The sequence below is a fragment of the Odocoileus virginianus genome, chromosome 12, assembly GCF_023699985.2.
Source record: "Odocoileus virginianus isolate 20LAN1187 ecotype Illinois chromosome 12, Ovbor_1.2, whole genome shotgun sequence".
In the NCBI taxonomy this organism is placed as follows: Eukaryota; Metazoa; Chordata; class Mammalia; order Artiodactyla; family Cervidae; genus Odocoileus; species Odocoileus virginianus.
In genome coordinates, this window is record NC_069685.1 from 14,864,623 (window position 1) to 14,885,662 (window position 21,040).

Genomic DNA, 21,040 nt, shown 5'->3' on the forward strand with positions numbered 1-21,040 from the left:
AGGATGAAAAAATCATTTCTTCCTTCCTTTCTTCCTTCCTTGTTTCATTCATTCATTTATTCATTCTTTTATTTATCTAAAACCTGGTGAATACAAGGGGCTTCCCAGGTGGTGCTAGTGGTAAAGAACCCACCAGTCAATGCAAGAGATTGTGGGTTCAATCCCTGGGTCATGAAGATCCCCTGGAGGAGGGCATGGCAACCCCCTCCAGTATTCTAGCCTGGAGAATCCTATGGACAGAGAAGCCTGGCCGGCTCTAGTCCATGGGGTCACAAAGAGTCAGACACAACTGAAGCAACTTAGCATGCATGCACGATGAGTACTAGGACCTGAGAGGAAAAGGATTAATAAATAATAGTCATTTCCCTTGTAGAGTGCACTGTGTATTAGAAAGAAAAGATGCATTAAGCAGAGAGAGAATATCAGGAACAGTTCTTGGATACGTGGAATCTGAAAGGGTGAGAATTTGGATCGATGGAAGGTAAAGGAGAAGGCCCTCGAAGCATAAAAAGCAGCATGTGTCAAGTTAGAAACACTAGTTCCTCCAAGGTTTCCATCATATCTTTGATGTTCAGCACTCAGCAGGCAGGTAGCCTATGCCCAGAAAATATATGTTGAGCTAATTAGCAGCATGTTTCTAGGGCAGCAAGGAGACTGACCTGAATGAAGTTTTCATTTTGAAAACTAAAGAGACATGTGTAGAGTTAGTATCTTGGTTGACCCAACTACAGAGGTGCCTCTAAGCTGAGAGAAGAGAAAATACTTGCTGCAGTATTCAGCCTGCTTTTGATCAAGGAGTGATGGCACAGGCATGGTTATCAATGAAGATAAATGTGGCTCTCGTGTGTAGGCTTGACCATGTGAGAGCTAATCAGTAGGTCTGGGCAAGATCCAAATCAGGGACTTTGGAAAGGTCACCTATTGGGGAAATAGTGACTGACCGTCTGATTCACTTATGTAACTAGGCACTGAATTTCAGGGTAAGGCCAGCAGTGTGGTCATTGGAAAACCGAGGTCAGGGATTATTGCATGAGTAGGTGGATGAAATTAAGCAGGAGGATGAATAAGAAGCAAACGTTGGGGGCATCTCAATTCTGATGGATGTCACATATCTGGCTGATTCTAGTGGACATGATATGTATGTCATGGGCATGGTGTTTATATACATGTGTGTAGGTATGTGTGTATTATGTAGCTTTGTCCGTGAATGTGCCATCTTGTACCTGTAGAGTATTATATGTGCAACTCCAGGATTCAGAAAGGAGAGTTATCAAGCTATAGGATGAACACAGATTTGCAGTGTGGAGGAACCAGGCTTGAGGAGTGCAGATTACTCTCAGTCAACTCAAGGATAGACTGAAGCTTCTTTTTAAAGATGAGATCAGTCTTGTTAATTTACTAACTGGTTCTAATCAGAGTGCTCAGAAATTCATAGTGACCAGTGACAAATTATGCATGGAGATAAAGATACAACAGGGTCCCCATATCAACTCTAGTTTAGCCTTTACATTCTTGCTGATCAGAAGTCATCCCTAGAAAAGTTAATCAGCTAAGGATTGCTGAATGAGTTTTTTTTTTTTTTAACGTTAACTGCTGATCCAAAGCAATAAGGATTTCTCTTGAGCTCATAAATGGGTGACATGCTGAGTAAGCACCACGTTCCCTACCCTCATGGTTCACTCTGCCAGGTGTAATACCCCCTGGCTACTCATGTCTACATCTTTCAAATGTGTATATCCATTGCCACTGGCTTTGACCTGCATGTTAGCTTAGGTCCTAACCCAGAAATAAACAAGAACCAAGATCAGAACCTGACTCAGAATGGGATAAATAGCATTGCTTGTTCCCCACTGACTTTTCCCCTCATTGCTGAGCAAAAGTTGATAGCCACTTCACCTTCTAGAAGTTAGGTTTTCTGAAGGTGTTATTAGGGTCGAGGACAGCATTAAGCTCCATTTAATAAAGGTTAGACTTTAACCCACCAATGTCCAGTTACTCTCTTCAGTAGTAGGCTAATGACTGCTATTGGAGGGGGAGAAGAAGGAAGGCCCAGCCATCTGCTTTTCTGATAGGTTGTCGTCGTGTGTATGTGTGTATGTGTTTCTAAACCTGTCACGTGGCTGAGGGGATAAACAAAATCTGGAGGAAGATCATATTTCTCTTGCCTGAAAATGGGGAGGGGGAAGGCTGGAAACATGAAGAACTCCAGGCAGTCTTCATGCTTCCACTGTCTTCTCTTCATGACTTTAGTGGGAAAGAAAGTGGAGTACGTCCCAGTCATACCAGCAATGTGAACAAAAAGAATCCCCCACATGGACTGGCCTCGTGAATAGGAAGTCACCAAAATGAGAATGGATTTTGGCTGGTTATTTTCCTCTGAGCTTATGCTTTCTCAGAGACATGATGGAAAATGGCTTGTTTAGAAATCAGATACTCGAGTTACATCTTCAAAAATGTTTGCTACTCATTGTTAGCATCCTAGCTCCAAAATAATTATCTTGCTGGTAGTTAATAATATTCCTTAACTATCTTCTAAGAAGTGAATTATCACCTCCCATCCCTGTAGGCCACTCCCTGTTTCATATCCTGGGCCCACAAATGGATTTGGGGCCTTGTTGCTGACGTTGCCCTCTGTTAATATTTGCTACTTATGTCCTTTGACCCAGACTGATTGGTCCTTTAGTCAAGTGATTGTTACACCCTTACTTACATGGTACTGTTGATTTCAGACTTCAGGGTACGTGGGACCAGCCTGACCTTTTTGTAGAATCTTCTGTTAGTTCAGAATTTGCCACTGGGCTCATTTTAAAGCCTCAGATAGCTGAAACCTAATCTTAGTTTTGTGAGGTGACACACACGTATACCTAACCCTTCCTGGGCTCCCTCTCCCCGAAGCTTGTCCCCAGAGTTCTGGTGATTTTGTGAAAATGAATTCCTACTGGATACCAGAATTCTGTGGGAAATCATAAAGAATAAATGAAGTCTTTGGAATCAAATGGAATTTCTAGTCTACCTCTACCATTTTAATATTGAATGTTATTCAGTGTCTCTTACCAGAAGTTTCCTCAGCTCTAAACTCTGAGTCAATAATATTGATATTATGTGGTGGTTTTTGAAGGTTAAATCAGCTAATGTTCATATACCAGGTGAATATAAATAGCAGTCCTCAGTCTGCCTCTGGGTTGGCGTCCTCTCTTCCTCCCTCGTTCGTTCCCTCTCTGCCTTTCTTCCAGACCTTCTGTACTGAGGACACATGTCCCTCAGCTGTGTCCAGCTCGTTGGAACCCTTTGGACTATGGCCCATGAGGCTCCTCCATCCATGGGACTTTTCAGGCAAGAATACTGGAGTGGATGGCCATTTCCTTCTCTCAGATGACTCCCAGTCTAGCATGAGGGACAGCAATGTAAATCAGTGACTTTAATCTCCTCTGTCAATGCCTTAAAAGAAATGGAAGCAGTATCCAGCAAAGCTCAGGGTTCTGTCACCACCGGCCTGGCAGGATCTGCTCTCCAAAAGATAAAGAACAGACTGAGTCTGCTCAGAGTCTGCTGCTAAATGTGCCTTCAGCAGAATATCTGACTGTGAATGAATCATGGATTAGTTACATAAGCACCTGCTCTGCTTCTTCCCCCCAAAACATCCTCCCAGTTTGTGTGCCCTCCACCCATTTAAGTGTTTTAAGACTGTTTGCCACACACAACACAACTGTTTGCTATATGATTGTTGATCTTAATCAATGAGCACACTTCAGCTTGTTCTTCATGCCAGTGAAGATCTCTGTACTGGCTGCAAAGGTGACTTTTTTCTCACAGCAGAGTTGTATAACCTGATGTATCTATAAAGGAAGAAGAACAATGGCTAGGTGGAGAATGTAAAATCACCCTCTTATAGACCCTTCTGTTCATGCTCTTCAAAGATGTGGTTAAGAGCAGATGGTCCATCCTCTGTATGCCTTTGACATAAGAAAGATAGCATGCAATACTACTCATCTTTGATCAAAACGTAAAGTTTCTCTCATCATGAGTAACAGGAAGAGAGTTGAAAGCCTATCTCCTCTACAGAGCTAGACTAAAAATTAAGAGAAATTCTTTCCTCCTTTTTCCCTCAGTAACAGAGTTTATCCACAGTATTAGCTGGAGAGTTGCTTCATTTTTCAGCTTATAGTCTGAAAAATAAGGTTGATGGTGGTGATTAAGGCATATTCAGAATAGGGACTGTTTTGTTTGGTTATGGGCTTCCCTGGTCGCTGATAAAGCTACCTGGTAAAGCTCCCTGGTAAAGAATCCACCTGTAATGCAGGAGACCTGGTTCAATTCCTGGGTCAGGAAGATCCTTTGGAGAAGGGATAGGCTACCCACTCCAGTATTCTTGGGCTTCTCTTGTGGCTCGGTCAGTAAAGAATCTGCCTGCAACGTGGGTGACCTGGGTTCTATCCCTGGGTTGGGAAGATTCCCTGGAGGAGGGCATGGCTTCCCACTCCAGTATTCTTACCTGGAGAATCCCATGGACAAAGGAGCCTATAGTCCATGAGGTCACAAAAGAGTTGGATAGGACTGAGTGACTAAGCATAGCATTGCACAGCACAGTTTGGTTATATGATCTAGAATATAAACTCCTCACCAAATCTCAGTGAGTGATGTCACAAACTCAGCTTGCTTACATTTCTCCAGCAGTGCCTCCTGGAAGTGATGAGCTTTTTAGGTCTGAAGATTTCCACTTCGTTTTTTCAGGTACTAGGCAGAAGATGATATAGTTTATGGATTTATCAGCTTCCATTAAAAGCAAATGAAATGTGCTTTTAATTCTTGGGAGGAATGATCTGTGTTTACAGAAAAATTTGCTATGATTACTTGTGATTAACAGCATATTTTATACTTAAGATAGAGGGTTATGAAAAGCAAGTATGACTTATTTAGGAAAGAAGATAGGATGTGATTTTGCCAAATTGCAATAAATTTAGCAAGAACTTTTGTAGAAACCATGTCATTGGGCTCCCACTGGAAAATCACCTCATTTCTGAGCACCTAAAAAGCTTATTGAAATTTCAACTTAGTGTTCCCAATTGTTATTTTAAATAATATAATTTTTATTTTGTATTGGGATAGAGTTGATTTACAGTGTTGTGTTAGTTCCAGGTATACAGCAGAGTGATTCAGTTATGCATATATGAAGTTATATGCATGTTCATTCTTTTCAGATTTTTTCCCCATGTAGGCTATTACAGAATACTGAATAGAGTTTCCTATGCTATACAGTTGGTCCTTGTTGATAATTTGCTTTATTCATAGTGTGTATCTGTTCATCTGAAACTGTTCTGAAGACTTGGTGGTGCCCACGGATATGCATTTTAATTCTCTAGGTCATTCTGTTAGGATGATCTGAAGACCACACTTTAAGAACTTTTAATTCTTAGAGTCGTCAAATTCATAGCAACAGGAAGTACAATGGTGGTTACCAGGGGTGGGTGACAGGGTGAATGGAGAATTCATGTTACAGGGTACAGATTTTCAGCTTAGGAAGATGAAAAATGCTGGAGCCGGATGGTGATGATGGCTGCACACCCGTGTGAATGTATCAATACTGAATGCCACTGAACAGCATGCCTAAAAATGGCTAAAATGGTCAGCTTTACGTTGTATTATTATCACAATAAAAAGAAAAACAAGAAATTTGAATGCAAGCAGCAGTCATTATTTTAAAATATTGGTGACTCTTTGCTTCCACACTAATTATTGATAAAGAAAATAGATATCTCCAGTGTAAAATATAATTTGTGCTCAATTATGGATCCACGTTGAATGATAGTTGATCATTGTTATATGACAGGGCAAAAACAATGACCTAGATAGAAAGATCATAGCACTTGATTTATGCTTTAGTAAGAGAAAATAGATTTCTTGTCTCTCCATAATTTGGCCAAACAAAGGGGGGTATTAGAGTCACTCAGTCTGCATGATTGCTCCTCTTCCTGCTGTCCTCAAGTGTATTCATCTGATTTTGCCTCACCTTGGTTTTGCAATAAAGACCCATAGTGATACTCATGCTCTTTTCAGGACAGGGTGTGGGCCAGTGTGGGGAAGAGCCTGAACTGCATTATTGCCATGGTGGATAAACTGATCGAAAGAGAGAGCGGTGGCGAGGGAGGCAGTGACAGCAGCAAAGATGTAGAAAAGGACTCTTCTCCGGTGGACTCCATCGTAACTCATCCAAAGGGTAAGGAGTCATTTTTTTCCCCAGTCATTGACTGAGTAAACAAAATGAGAAAGCCAAGATAAAATGAGATAGAAAAACGAGGAGTCAATAGTGCTTTTGATGAAAGTGCTGATCGTGTGCTTTTCCACTGCTCTGGCTGGGGTGATGGAAGGCTATTTATCAAATTGCATCTTGGTTGTGTTTTCAGAACTGCTTGCAATGCTCATTTTTTTTTTTTAACTACATAAAAACCCTCTTGAAAGGAGAGCAGTGTTTTCTTTTAAAGAGTCTGATATAGTTTAATCTACTTTTATGCACATTCCTCCAAAATTTTATTAGGAACAGAAACAAGCATCTGAAAACACTTAGAAACTTTGAGGACTAGCAGGATGCAACATCTTAAAAAGGTTTCTGAAAAGGTGATATGGTAAAATGCTGTTCACCTTATTCCGAGGGAGTGAGTTTGTGAATTATTTCAAAAACATATAAGAAGTCTTAATACCATATAAGAAGAATGTGTTTGTGTGTTATTTGAAAGACATATTTTCATGAAGCTTAAATTTTCATAGATACATGTATAGGTACATACACTGATGCGCACATATGTATACACATATGGGTGTGTGTGTCACTATAGACACACACACATATTTATGTATAGAGACAGAGAGAAATACTTTCAAAGTATGTCTTATTACAAGGTTGACTAGCAAATATGGCTTCTTTTGTTAAAATTTTTTTGTTAATTTGATTAATTTTGACAACAAAAACTAAGACAGATATCTGCACTCCTCTGTGATAGAAAGACTTGCTCCTAGAGTTATTCCAGCCGGATTCTTAAGTGTTTGGAGATAAAAAGTGCTACCCTAGCCTTTTCTTCTAAAATCTGCTTTCCCTTTTCCTTAAGGAAAATGAGTATAAGAAAATATGGCTGCTTATCAAATTAAATTGTTTTCTCAATTTGTTTTCCTGATTTTTTATTACTCACAGCTTCATCAGGAGTTTAATTACAGGAACCATCAATCTTTCATCACCTGATTAACAGTAGACCCATTTCTAAATCACATTCATCAACAGTGGCTTTCTAAAGTTTTCTTATTGTAGATGTTTCTCATCCTCCATAGTACACTCACTTAGGTTGAAAGTTTACAGATTTTTTTAATGTTCTACTTGATTTAACTGTCTATGGGGATTTTCTTTTTTAATAATATCAATTTTATTAATGAAGCTGGTCCAGATTCATAACTTCACATGAATCAAAATGAAAGCCTATCATAATTTATGTCAAAAAGAAATAGTATACTTCAGTTTTCTTTAATTGAATATTTCTTGACCATCAGTGATGAGCCAGGCACTGTGCTGTGCTCTGGAAAATGAGGTAAAGAAGCAGAATCCATATTAGTGATTTGTTCTGTCCATTACGTGTTCAAGGCACTTGGGGCAGAGTAAGATTAAGAGGTTAAGGGATACTGAATTTTGCCACATTTTTTGATGCTCCAGAAAACTGCTTATTGATGAGAACAGAGTTCCAAAGTATTGGAAATTATTCATATATTCATATCTTGTATTTTATCAGAAGAACGTATCTGTGCAATCAGTTTCCATTTAAAAAGTAAAAATATTTGGTAGGTAAGTCATTTGTAAAATTAGATGAATCACCTTCATTTGAATGTAAAATATTGCTTGGATATAGCCTAAAAATCATGTAGAATTTGCTCCTAAAGCGAATTCATAACTAGATCAGTTTTGTGGATAGTTGGAGTCAAATTATAACACAGTGTCTTATAATTTATTTCATTATCTTTATTAATTTTACTAATATCTTATTTTCCATGTTTATTTCAATCATTCTTTTTTGAGTTATAAACTTTTTTAGGAGATAAGACATTGTTTAAATTAATAAAATAAAATACATACTTTGGTCTGAAAATTATTTAGTATTAGATAATGTATTACTTAGATAATGTAGTATTATCAAATAATTCTAAAGTTAAAGCTGTTAACATTTTATGTGTTGGATGATTGTGTATAGAATGCACAATAGAAAGTTTTGGTAAGGATATTGGTTCATAAAAGGGATGATTAACAAATAAAAGTGTGATTATATAGCAAATGAATGTGTGCTCAGTTATACTTATAATATATTAAATATGTGATGGATGTTATTGCATATTTGATGTGGGATTGTTAGTCAGTTATTTAAGTAAAATTTATTTTTATTAAGTAATAAAAATGATAACTATTATTCATTTATTTTAATCTTCCTCTTAATTTAGGAAAAATGCACTTTTAGTTTCTACCCTGAACTTTGTCACATTAAACAATGCAACAGAGAAATTAATAATGGCTTTCTGAACTATAAAGCAAACAAGCTAAAGTTGCAGTTTACATATACTATCCCCTTAACTATTTCCGAAAAAAGATATTTGAGATCAGTTCAGTTCAGTTGCTCAGTCGTGTCTGGCTCTTTGCGACCCCATGAACCATAGCACACCAGGCCTCCCTGTCCATCATCAACCCCTGGAGTTGACCCAAACTCATGTCCATTGAGTCAGTGATGCCATCCAACCATCTCATCCTCTGTCGTCCCCTTCTCCTTCTGCCCTCAATCTTTCCCAGCATCAAGATCTTTTCAAATGAGTCAGCTCTTCACATCAGGTGGCCAAAATATTGGAGTTTCAGCTTCAACATCAGTCCTTCCAATGAACACCCAGGACTGATCTCCTCTAGGATGGATTGGTTGGATCTCCTTGCAGTCCAAGGGACTCTCAAAAGTCTTCTCCAATACCACAGTTCAAAAGCATCAATTCTTTGGCACTCAACTTTCTTTATAGTCCAACTCTCACATCCATACATGATTACTGGAAAAACCATAGCCTTGACTAGACCTTTGTTGTCAAAGTAATGTCAAAGTAAAGCTTTTCAATGTGCTGTCTAGGTTGGTCATAACTTTCCTTCCAAGGAGTAAGCATCTTTCAATTTCATGGCTGCAACCACCATCTGTGGTGATTTTGGAGCCCAAAAAAATAAAGTCAGCCACTGTTTCCCCATCTATTTGCCATGAAGTGACGGGACAGGATGCCATGATCTTAGTTTTCTGAATGTTGAGCTCTCAGCCAACTTTTTCACTCTCTTTCACTTTCATCAAGAGGCTCTTTAGTTCTTCTTCACTTTCTGCCATAAGGGTGGTGTCATCTGCATATCTGAGGTGATTGACATTTCTCCCGGCAATCTTGATTCCAGCTTGTGCTTCCTCCAGCCCAGCGTTTCTCATGATGTACTCTGCATATAAGTTAAAGAAGTAGGGTGACAATATACAGCCTTGATGTACTCCTTTCCCAATTTGGAACCAGTCTGTTGTTCCATGTCAAATTCTAACTGTAACATGTAAGCATCTTTGAACATGAAAATCTTTAACTACATCTCAGAAATTATCCTCTAAGTCAGATTGCTGCAAGTGGAATTATTTTATAAGGAAGAATTAATCCTTCTCTCCCATGTTTTACTTATACAATGACTTGTTGATATCAGTGTGGACTCATGAATACTTACTTTATTCTTTGGTTTATGTGCCTCTAATGTTGTTATTTATTTGGGGCTCAAATTGTTCAAGGGCTAGCTATTAGGAGCTCTTGGTGGCCTTTTGGTAGCTTCTCTTGCCATAGACTATGTATTTAGTTTCTCACTTACTTTCTTACTTTTACATTTTATTCACTCTCTTATTCTCTGTTTCATAAAAAACTTATTCTAGGTTCATCTGTATTTGTCCCAGCTTGTGGTTCAGCTATTTTCCAAGGAATCCTGGTTTCTTTTTTGGAGAATAGCATTTAGAAACCAACATTTGGTTGGGTGGGGATGTTTGAATGGTTCTTTGTAACAATAGGTACTCTGAACAGCAGTACCTACAGACACTCTTTTACCTTACCAGCTTTAGATATTTTCAGTGATTCCATGCCATTTTGGACAGAAATCATCATATTGTAGTTTCTAATTATTTGTGTCTTGATATTGTGGTACAGCAGCAAAGAACCTGCCTGCCAGTGCAGGAGACTCGAGAGATGCTGGTTTGACCCCTGGGTCAGGAAGATTCCCCTGGAGTAGGAAATGGCAACCCACTCCAGTATTCTTGTCTGGAAAATTTCACCGACAGAGGAGCCCGGTAGGCTACAGTCCATGGGGTTGGAAAGAGTCAGACATGACTTTACATGCATGCATATACACATTATGTAACTTTTTAAATACTGTATTTCAAAATAATATCTTTGATAATGAAATCCATTTCTTCAGTAACACCACGTTTATCCTCAGTGCACAGCTGTGGTGGAAAAGTCATTACATTATTTTCATTCCACAGTTAATTAATAGATTGATTTAGTGAGTGATTTGAGCCATCTAAAGTTTATTGTTATGTGTGATGTGCTAAACACTGATAGGAATTTCTTGCCACATCATCTATGAGTGATTATTTTCCTAACATTAGAATAGTGTTTTCCTTAGAATTCAGTTCTGCAAATATTTTAATCAATAAAATAGTTGTGGTCGATTTCTGATCAATTAATCAATCAACTTAATAAAATTTTGTTCATGTGCTTTTGACTGTTGTGTTTTATGTTGGGATATGTTTTGAAATCTCATACTTAACCTTATGATAGTTGGTTTTTCTTCCTTTACCATCATCTTGTATTTTTGCATTATAATCATCATGTTTCTTTGTTGGTTAAACAGATGGTCTTCTGAACTGTTGCTCCATTTTTTCATTTTTTAATGTTCCTCTATAACTGCAAATATTTCTCTTCTCAACTTGTAGATTTTTCTCTTTACAGTGTATCAATTTAATAATGTTTTAAACCTGTAGCTTTGAAGGTTTTTTATTTTAGATCTAGAATTTTTCACTATATCTTACTTCATAAATTTTTTTTCAGGATTACTGCAAATAGTGCTGAGAGAAGAAAATCTTTCTGTACATTCTGAGAACGAGTAATAGAATAACTGTTCCAAACTAATGCTGATGTATATCCATATGTTTTCTTAACAAACAAGATTGTCCTCTTATTTTTGTACATTTAAACATACTTATAAGCAGGTGGCCCAGTTGGCAACGAATCTGCCTGCAGTGCAGGAGATCTGGGTTTGATCCCTGGGTTTGGAAGATCCCTTGGAGGAAATGGCAATGCTCTCCAGTATTCTTGCCTGGAGAATTCCATAGACAGAGGAGCCTGGTGGGTTACAGTCCATGGGGTCGCAAAGAGGCAGACATGACTGAGTAACTAACACTTTCATTTTCACTTTTCAAAGGTATAGCGTCAAGTACAGTGCAACACAGGATTGCCTCCCTACTTTTACATACTATTCTATTAATGGTGTTTACGTTTTTATTAGCTATTCCCTTGCGGCTCAGCTGGCAATGCGGGAGACCTAGGTTCGATCCCTGGGTTGGGAAGGTCCCCTGGAGAAGGGAAAGGCTACCCACTCCAGTATTCTGGCCTAGAGAATTTCATGGACTATACAGTCCATGGGGTCACAAAGAGTCGGACATGATTGAACAACTTTCACTTTCACTAATAGCTCCATTGAAATCCATAAACCTTGCTAAATTGGACCTATACCTCAGGCTTCTCAAAATTCAAGTAATATTTAGGCATTACTCTGTGCTGGACATTTTGAAATATTAGGGGCACAAGAAGATTAAGACCCAGTCTGTCTCAATTTTATCGAAGAGATTGATGTCTAAGCCTATGACTATAATGTAATACACTTTTGAGTACATGCTGAAAAATACCTGTTTCTTTCATCCATCATGCCTACTGCCCTACTAAGGTTTATTTTATTCACATGTTGTAAACATTTCCTATCTACTCACAGAAGCGACAGATTAAAATGATGAGAAAGCAGAGCTAAATATAGATCCTTGAGGCACATTTCAAAAAATAATTCCATGCATTGAAATACACTAGTTAATCACTACTCTGGCAACATGTGTTCATCCAGCTATATGTTGATCCATTCATGTTATTAGATGGCCTGTATTTCTCTGTCTTTCACAAGGGTATCATGAAGTGCCCTGTGAAAGGCCAAATACTCTATGTCATTGAATACTATTTTTTCCTCATCCACACAGCTATAAGTCCTGCCAAAAAGAAGATGAAGTTCCTGTGACTAGTTTTTCCTAATGAGCCCAGGTTGCCTTCATGTCATCACTTTTTCTTCCTACAAACGTGGTAAACATCAGGCATATCACAGACTTAGTTCACTTACTAGTGGTTAGTCTCATGTCCTTTCCCAATTCGTAATTTTCCTTTAACTTTCAGACACACTTGTTATGGGACCTGAGAATTCACTTTTCCTCCCACATCTTTTACTATATTTCCAGCTGCCTCCAGTTAACAAAATTGACTGATAACTACCAAGAATTTATTTTATTTCAATAATTTATTACCATTTATTATCTGTAGCTTGCTAATGCCAAAGATAAGTCATCTGAAAAAGGCACCCCATCCTCCAAATAGGGACAAATCAAAGGTTTTTCGTTTGTTTTGTTTTAAGCAAATCTTATATCTTTGGTTGGCCACAGTAACTATCTTCCTAATACACTGGAAATAATTAATGACTAGAACAATTAATCAGCTGACACAACTATATCTAAAATAGTTCATGGCATTAGGCCTTATGGAAGAGACACACCAAATACATGTTAGTTGAAAAACAAAGAGGAAGATCCTTTCATTCATTCAATAGATTTTATTTGAACATCTGTCCTATACCAGGCACTGTATCTAGAAACACATTCAGTCACTGCCCTGTTCTTGAAGTCTGGTGGATAAACAGTTATATTTGAAAGAAGACACACAGATTTTCCAAAGACAGCTTCTGCAAGATAAAGAACATAGAAGAGGAAGTATACATTTGGGAGTCATCAGCAGATAGATAGATTAAACCGGAGAAAATGAAAAGAGAAGGAATAGGAAAAGATGAGCAAAATCTATCTTGCTGAGCCTTGGGTCATGGAAACTGCCTTCAACTGAGGAGTTGGAAGCCCCAAAGGATGAAAATCAAATGCAACTTGGATACTAAACAAAGGTATCCAAAGAGAGGAAATAATCACTTTAATAGTTAAAACTGACTGCACTCACATTTATATGACATATACCTTGCTAAATTTTCCATCCATCCCTCCCTTCAATCTCACGACAAACTTATAGGGGATATTGTTTTTATTCCCATTTTATAGATGAGAAAGTTGAGCGCTGCTTCTAAGATCACAGAGCTGGTAGATATCTGAGCAAGGATTCACATCCAGGCAGAGTGTTTCCTGATTGAATTTGTCAAAAAGAATTGGGGCTGTAGAATAACTAGTGAAAAGGAATGCTTAATTTTTTATCTTTAATATTTTTTTTTAATTGGAGGGTCACTTTACAATGCTGTGTTGGTTTCTGCTGTACAGCATGAATCAGCCATAAGTTTAAAATTTTAAGAGCAGTTTTGCATGTGAGTTTACTTTCCTTTATGTTTGCTATTAATAGCTGATTAATGGTTTGTCAGGTGGTCATAGCTAATGCCTCACTTGTTGCTTATCTTTCTCCCTGTCTTACAAGGCCCTCAACTCCCAGACTCCCACCTGTCTCTTCACAGTGCTCGGCCACCTTCTTCCTCTCATCCTGCTTCATCCTTTCTTACCCAGTCACACTGGACTCTTTTGAGATCTCATCTTTTGCTTTTCAGCGCTGGGCTTTCAAAGGATTGCCTACCTCTACCATCCACAGGCTCAAACTTTGTATCCACTGAGGCATCTTTTTCTGATCTTTCAGACCACAGCTGGCATTACAAGCATCGGAGCAGTCAAGTGCTCAGATTCCTCTCTCAGCAGGGCCCCACGCCATGGGATTCATGCTCTGTGGGCATCTCGCCTTTTCAATAAAGTTAGCCGTGCTGTTGTGAATAAAGTCCAGTAGTGTGGAGAAGGCTGTGTCTGGGACATGGAGACTTAGTTCATCTCCAGTTCTGCCCCCGCTGGTCCTCCAGTGCCTGCCCAGCTTCCCCATCCTTATCCCAGTCCAGTGACCATCTCCCATTCCCACCCTTACCTACCAAGGGGCCTGGGTGCAAGTGCTGGAGAAGCAGACTCAGGCTAGGTGCCTTTGAAAATCTGCACACAGGCTAACACCATGCCCAAAGGACTATGACACAAAAGAGTAAATAGAAATCACCATGATAGGTCAGAGAGATACTACTGAGGAAGAAAGGAAAAAGCTTGCTTACTGCTTTTCAAGCAGAAGTCTCACAATTTTATTTTTTCATTGAATTCTGCAAATTATAGAATCACGCTTTCTACAAGGATTGCAAGTACAAAGTCCCACAGACATCATGCGTGATAATGATCAATTTCACCAGAATGAGCCAGCTGAAGCTGATGGACACTGGACCAAACTAGGAAGCATATATCCCTTCAAAAGAGGGCCCCCACTCCAGCTCCAGCCAGTCATTCCCATATGGGAACCTGGACCTAAAGTTACCGTATCTTCTGATTTTTCAAGTGAATCTGAATTTTTGTATACAATATCCCAATTTTTTAAAGTAGATAATAGGGTTTTTTTTAATCATTATAATGTGAGAAAGGCCAAATAAAATACATTTGAGGGTCAAATGAAGCTGTTCCTGGGCCACTGATTTGCAGTCTCTGTATTTCTGATTTATTGGAAACATTATTTTAAATGTTATCTCCCCTCCTAGCCTTGGCTCTATGAGAGAACATGCCAAGTATTTTTTTTTTTTTATTTTCTCTGAATCTCCAGAGCCTAACATCATTCAGAGGCCAACACTGTGGAGTAAAGGCTGAATCACCCTGATCTGCACTGCTACTGGACAAGAAATGCTTAATTTTCTCAATATTTCTAAGTGACTATCTTCAGTGTATGTGCACATTTATGCATGCCTCTGCTGTGCTATGCTCAGTCATGTCTGACTCTGCAACCCCGTGGATTGTAGCCTGCCGGGCTCCTCTGTCCATGAGATTTCCCAGGCAAGAGTACTGGAGTGGGTTGCCGTTTCCTTCTATAGTATTTATGCATACATGCCTGAAAATCATCATATCCTCAGAACTTACACTTAACATGAGAATTGTTTCAGTGGTTTTATAATGTGCAACAAGTCTATTTTACTTTGTAAAGTATAAATATGCAAGTGCAGAGCATCATTTTCATCTACAGGTTTATATATTAATACTCTTGGATTTAATGAATTTCTGCACATGAATATTTAGAATTTCACTGAGAAGAAAAAAAATCAATGAATAAGGGTCTTTAAAACTCATAGGCCAGTAAGCAAAACAACTTGTAAAGTACACTTAAAAATTTTTTAAATATTTGGTAAAAATAAAAATGATAACAAATATTTTATTACAAACTTAGAATTCCAATTATAATGGTACATTATGACATTTTGAACATTCAGTTTTCTCAGAAAACTAATGTTATTTCCCTTAAAAATTGTACAGTGACTTATATCGAAATAACACTTGACTCAGAACCAAGATATTGTACTTGCCAAGGCCACAATTTATTTATTTGGCTACATGACCTTTGGCAGGTCACTTAAATTCTCTGGACCTCACTTTCTTTGTTGGTAAAATAAAGATCATCTGCAATTTTTTAAGATCTCTTCCAGTTCTGAAGTTCTATGATAATAAGATGTCACATAATTTGTGAATTTTTTTTTCTTTGTTTTCAATCACTCAGCATATTTTTGTTGAGCATCTACTGTGTGTCAGGCACTATTCTAGACACCAGGATATAGTAATGAACAAAACGGACAAAACACCTGACCTCCTGAATTTTATATTCTTTTCATGTCTCTCGACATAATAAATACCGTAAGAAAGAAAGACATTGCCTAATATGTTACAAGTGACATTCTGTGGGAAAATACAGAGCAAAGTAAGAGGGTTTCAGAATATTGTTGACGTTTAATAGAGCAAGCTTCATTGAAAAGTTGATGTTTAAATGAAGAAGCAAGGAGATAAGGGAGTGAGCCATATGGATACCTGGGGTAAGGATATATTGAGTATTGAAAACAACTAATGCAAAAGCCTTGAGGCATATGTGTGCTTTCCACAATCAGACAACAGCAAAGAAGCTCATTTGGTCTGAATATGAAAAGTGAAGGGGAGAGTGTAGACGAGTTTAAATAATTTAAAGCCTTTGTATTGACTATTACTCTGAGGAAATCAAGAAGCAATTGGAGGGTTTTGAGCAGAGGACTAGCCTGATTTGACAGATTTTAACACCCAGGCTGCTATGTTCAGACTAGACTGTAGATAAGGATAGAAACAGGCATAGACCTGTTAGAAGCTATTTCTCTAATTGAGACATGATGGTAGTAGCCTGGACTAAGAAAAGTAGCCTAGACATGATGAGAAGTAGCTGGGTTCTGTACTTACTTTGAAAGTGGTGCCAACAGAGTTTTCTGATGGTTTGGATGGGAAAATGAGAGAAGGGAGAAGTCAGGAATGAACTGGAGGATGGGGTGGCTGTGGACTAGCTGGCAAGGACTCTTGAAAGAACAAGTTTTGTAGTCAGGAATAGGGACATGTTCTCTTTGAATATCTTACGTTTGCCATGGAAGTATCAAGTATGCAGTTAGATATAAAAATCTGAAATTCAGGAGAGAGGGTTAGATAAATGGTCTCAAATTGGGAATTGCTAGCAGGTAATTTAAAGCCATGAAACTGAATAATGTCAGCAAAAAAAAAAAAAAATGAGTTTTCAGAGAAAAGAGAAGTGACCTACAGATCACAAATGGGGACAATCTGATGTTAACAAGCAGAGGAGCCGACATCAGAGTTAGATAAAGAATGACCAGTGACTTAGGAGGTTAACATATATGACATCCTGAGATCTAGGGTTAGAAGGTATTCAACAAAGCAGGAGGGATCCATCTGCCCAGTGCGGCCAGTAGGTAAGGGAAATGACGGCTGAGAAGCGACTTTGGATTTAGCAGCATGGAAGACATTGATGATGCTGATGAGAGTGGCTGAACTAGAGTACACAGGGATTAAAGCCTCAATAGAGAAGGTTACAAGGGAAAGAAGAAAAGGAACTGGAGACAGCATGTATGAACAACCCTCTGAGGACTTTCAGCACAAAAGGAAGCAGAGAAACAGGGTGGAAGCTATAGAGGGAAGTAGAGTCAAGAGAGAATTATTTTTTAAAGATGGGATGATAACCATGTGTCCTAATGGGAACAATCCAGTAACAAAGAAATACTGATGATGTCGGAGGCAGGGGAGGGAACTGCTTGAGTGATACCCTTCAGTGGTGAGAGGAGGGATGATCTGGTGTATACAGATAGAGGAGCTGGTCTTCGCTCGAGAACAAATAGTTTATCCTCAGAAATAGGAGAGAAGACAGGCAGAGAGGACAAACATATGGACACCAAGGAGGAAAGGCGGGAGTGGGATGAATTGGGATTGACACATATATATATATGTTTATTATTGATACTGTGTATAAAGCAGATAACTATATAGCTCAGAGAATTACTTAATGCTCTATGGTGACCTAAATGGGAAGGAAATCCAAAAAAGAGGGGATATATACACAGCAATTCACTTTGCTCTTCAGCAGAAACATGTTCCGTTGTAAAGCAACTATACCCCAATGAAACTTAATTTTAAAAAAAGAGAGAGAAGAAAAGCATAAGAAATGTGGGTGAGTGGACAGACATCAGATCATATGTCTGAATGACTTAATGCTTGTTCCCATCTTTTTAAAAGTAGTAGCCAACAGTTTGGTGTTGCTTTGTATGTGCCAAAATTATTTTGAAGATGCTGCCTTTATCATTTCACCCTTGCAACACTCATAGGAGTAGTTCTACCCATTTAATGGATAAAGAAGTAGACAGTTGTTGTTACATGTACTTTCATGCCAAGTCCGGTGGCCTGGCCTGGATTCAGACCCTGGTGGTCCAAGTTGAGGACCTTGTCCCCTCAATCACGATTCTGCACTGCTTCTCTTCTTTTCAGGAGAAAGCATCGCTAAATCTTAAATCTGTACAGATAAAGTTTTTGCAATCACCCTTGGCACAAAATGTTAAGTTTTATCAGATACAAATTAGCAGTATTATGAGATAACTTCATGAAAATCAATCCCATCGGTATCTCTCAAACATTTACTATGGAATTGTACCTTATGCAGAAAGAGTTGCCACATATTCATAATCACAATTGAAAAAAATATTTCTCATTCTCATATATCTGGTGATATTCATACCCACAGAGAAAGTGGGATAGACCAAAAGAAAAAAAAAAGATTCATATCTCCCTTGTGGGAAATGTGAGGCATATAAATATAGAATAGGATAGGAAATAGTATTGTTTTTCATTATTGTTGGTTACTTGCCTACCTTAGTTGCTCAGTCATGTCTGAGTCTTTGTGATCCTTTAGACTGTAGCCTACCAGGCTCCTCTGTCTGTGGAATTCTCCAGGCAAGGATACTGGAGTGGGTTGCCATTTCCTTCTGCAGGAGATCTTCCTGACCCAGGAAGATAAGAACCCATATCTCCTGTGTCTCCTGCATTGCAGGAGGATTCTTTACCCACTGAGCCACTGGGGAAGCAAGCCCCTCTTGCCTACTTACTCAGCACTTATAAGTTGAATCTATTTACTTTAGACTTTGTTGGATTTGTAGAAATAATTTTCTAAGGGTGCACTGTATTCCACTGGCCTTGAAATTAACTAGGAAACTAATCACTCACCTAGTACACTTCAGGGTAGAAATGTGTTTCATTTTCTGTCCTCTTGGTGTTCTAATCAAGCTTTCATCAACTCACTCTCCACCACGCCTCTCTTCTCAATCATAGATAGTGGACAAAATTTAAATGACAAGAGCTCTCTGTTGTAGATGTATTGGTGATTTGAGGTTACTTGTTGACTCATGACCTATGCACTTACTCTTCAATTTCAGCATGTTTGTAGATCAGAGTCCTGAGATTACAGTTTTGTCAAAAGGCAAAATAAGCCCAAGGAATGTGAACATGTGACTCTTCCTGTTCCAGCATAAGCCCTGATTGAATTTTTTTGCTTCCGCCTATACAGAGCGTGTTTGATTAATGGATTTAGTTCCTGGAAACTGTCTTAGCAGAATTTACTTCAAGTTTTCAACTTTGTGCTATGAGATGAGAAGTTTAACCAGGGTAGCAGTTGATGCATTTCCTTTGCTGTTTGGCTAAGAGCAAGACTGGAAAGTTTTATGACATTGTTCTCAGACTGGCAGGATTTAAACAAACAAGATTTCCTTAACGTGAGAAAAGGTTGCTTTGTTCTTCCCCTGGCAGTTTGTCTGGAGTCAGGCAGTCCACTCATTTCTCATACATCTGGAAGCTACCAAGATCAGTCACTTACTTTGGGTCATAGTTCACTGGATGCTATGATGATTACATCTGAAGATGCATCTTTGCCCTTTGTGCAAATACCCTTGGTGCCTTTAAGACTGCTCTTCCTAGGGGCAAAGGAAGACACAGCATTTATATGGGATCTTCCTCCCAGAGTTACTGTTAGCCTTGCCCGACCTGATACCCAAGGGCTTCCCAGGTGGAGCTAGTAGCAAAGAACCCGCCTGCCAATGCAGGAGACATAAGACACACAGGTTTGATCCCTGAGTCAGGAAGGTCCCTGGAGAAGGGAATAGCTACCCACTCCAGTGTTGTTGCCTGGAGAACCCCATGGACAGAGGAGCCTGGTGGGCTATAATCTGTAGAGTCACAAAGAGTCAGATGCCACTGAAGCGATTTAACACACATGCATGCATCTGATACCCATTATTTCTAGATTTGGCCTTGCTTCTTAGCTTTTGTCTTCCTGCTCACCTAAAATCTACATCTCCCTGTTTCTCCCCCCACTTCTACTTATTCCATTTCCTATGCCTACCACAGTGACTGTCCACTTGATTTTCCATCGTTTTTTTATCAGGGCTTCAGGCGCAACTCATGTGTGTATATGCTTAGGCACTCAGTCATGTCCAGCTCTTTGTGACCCCATGGACTGTAGCCCACCAGGCTCCTCTGTCCATGGGATTCTCTAAGCAAAAATGCTGGAGTGGGTTGTCATTCAATACTTACTTCCCCTTTATTCCTGCCTTTTCCAAGTCTTTTCATCATTTAAGCCCCATCTCCTCTCCCCTCCAGTCCCACTTCTGAGCTCCTCCAAGTTAGTTCCTGGCTTCTGTTTACAGCACTCAGCATCATCAAACCAGACATCCCTCCCCGACTGTTCCTACAAAGACTCACTATTTTGGTGCTCACTCCCTATATACCGAGCAGCTTCCCTGACCTCCCTGTGTGTAGCTCTCCGTTCACTTGTTCAGGAAGCGACAGGACCATGACTGAACATGATCTTCATACCAGAGATGCATTCTCTTGCCTCTAAACCCTTCACCCCGCTAGATGTGTCTTGTCCCAACTTTCTTAGCACTTATACCCTCCTTACATTGAAGGCATTACTTCACACCTCCTGAGACGTTCTCTTCTGTCTTTTAAGCTCCTTGAGGGTAGCGGTCATGAGTTTTAATATTTATCACCCCAGGACCTCATACTGAAGAGGTTCTGTTCATCTAACAAATGAGTGTATAGTTGGCCCGCTGTGTCTGCAGGTTCTGCATCTGTGGTTGGTTGAATCGCCAGATGTAGAACCTGTGGGTATGGAGGCTTGATAGCATTACACCATTTTTTAGAAGGGACATGAGCATCCTTGGGGGTGAATATCAAGGGGTCCCAGTAGCCAGTCCTCCACAGATGCAGTATTTCTCATGATGGGCAATGAGAAAAAGGGGAAATTGATACAAGGAAGACAGCTTAGC

At 39.1% G+C, this 21,040-nt stretch overlaps 1 protein-coding gene across 5 annotated transcripts in view; it reads left to right on the forward strand.

The window, feature by feature from the left end:
* INPP4B (inositol polyphosphate-4-phosphatase type II B) overlaps positions 1-21,040 on the forward strand; it is an 825,365-nt gene that overhangs the window by 707,571 nt on the left and 96,754 nt on the right. For all 5 annotated transcript variants that reach the window (XM_070474820.1, XM_070474815.1, XM_070474816.1 and 2 more), the window contains one exon: positions 6,055-6,214. In XM_070474820.1, the coding sequence (XP_070330921.1) occupies positions 6,055-6,214 (160 nt within the window). The remainder of the gene's footprint in view (positions 1-6,054; positions 6,215-21,040) is intronic.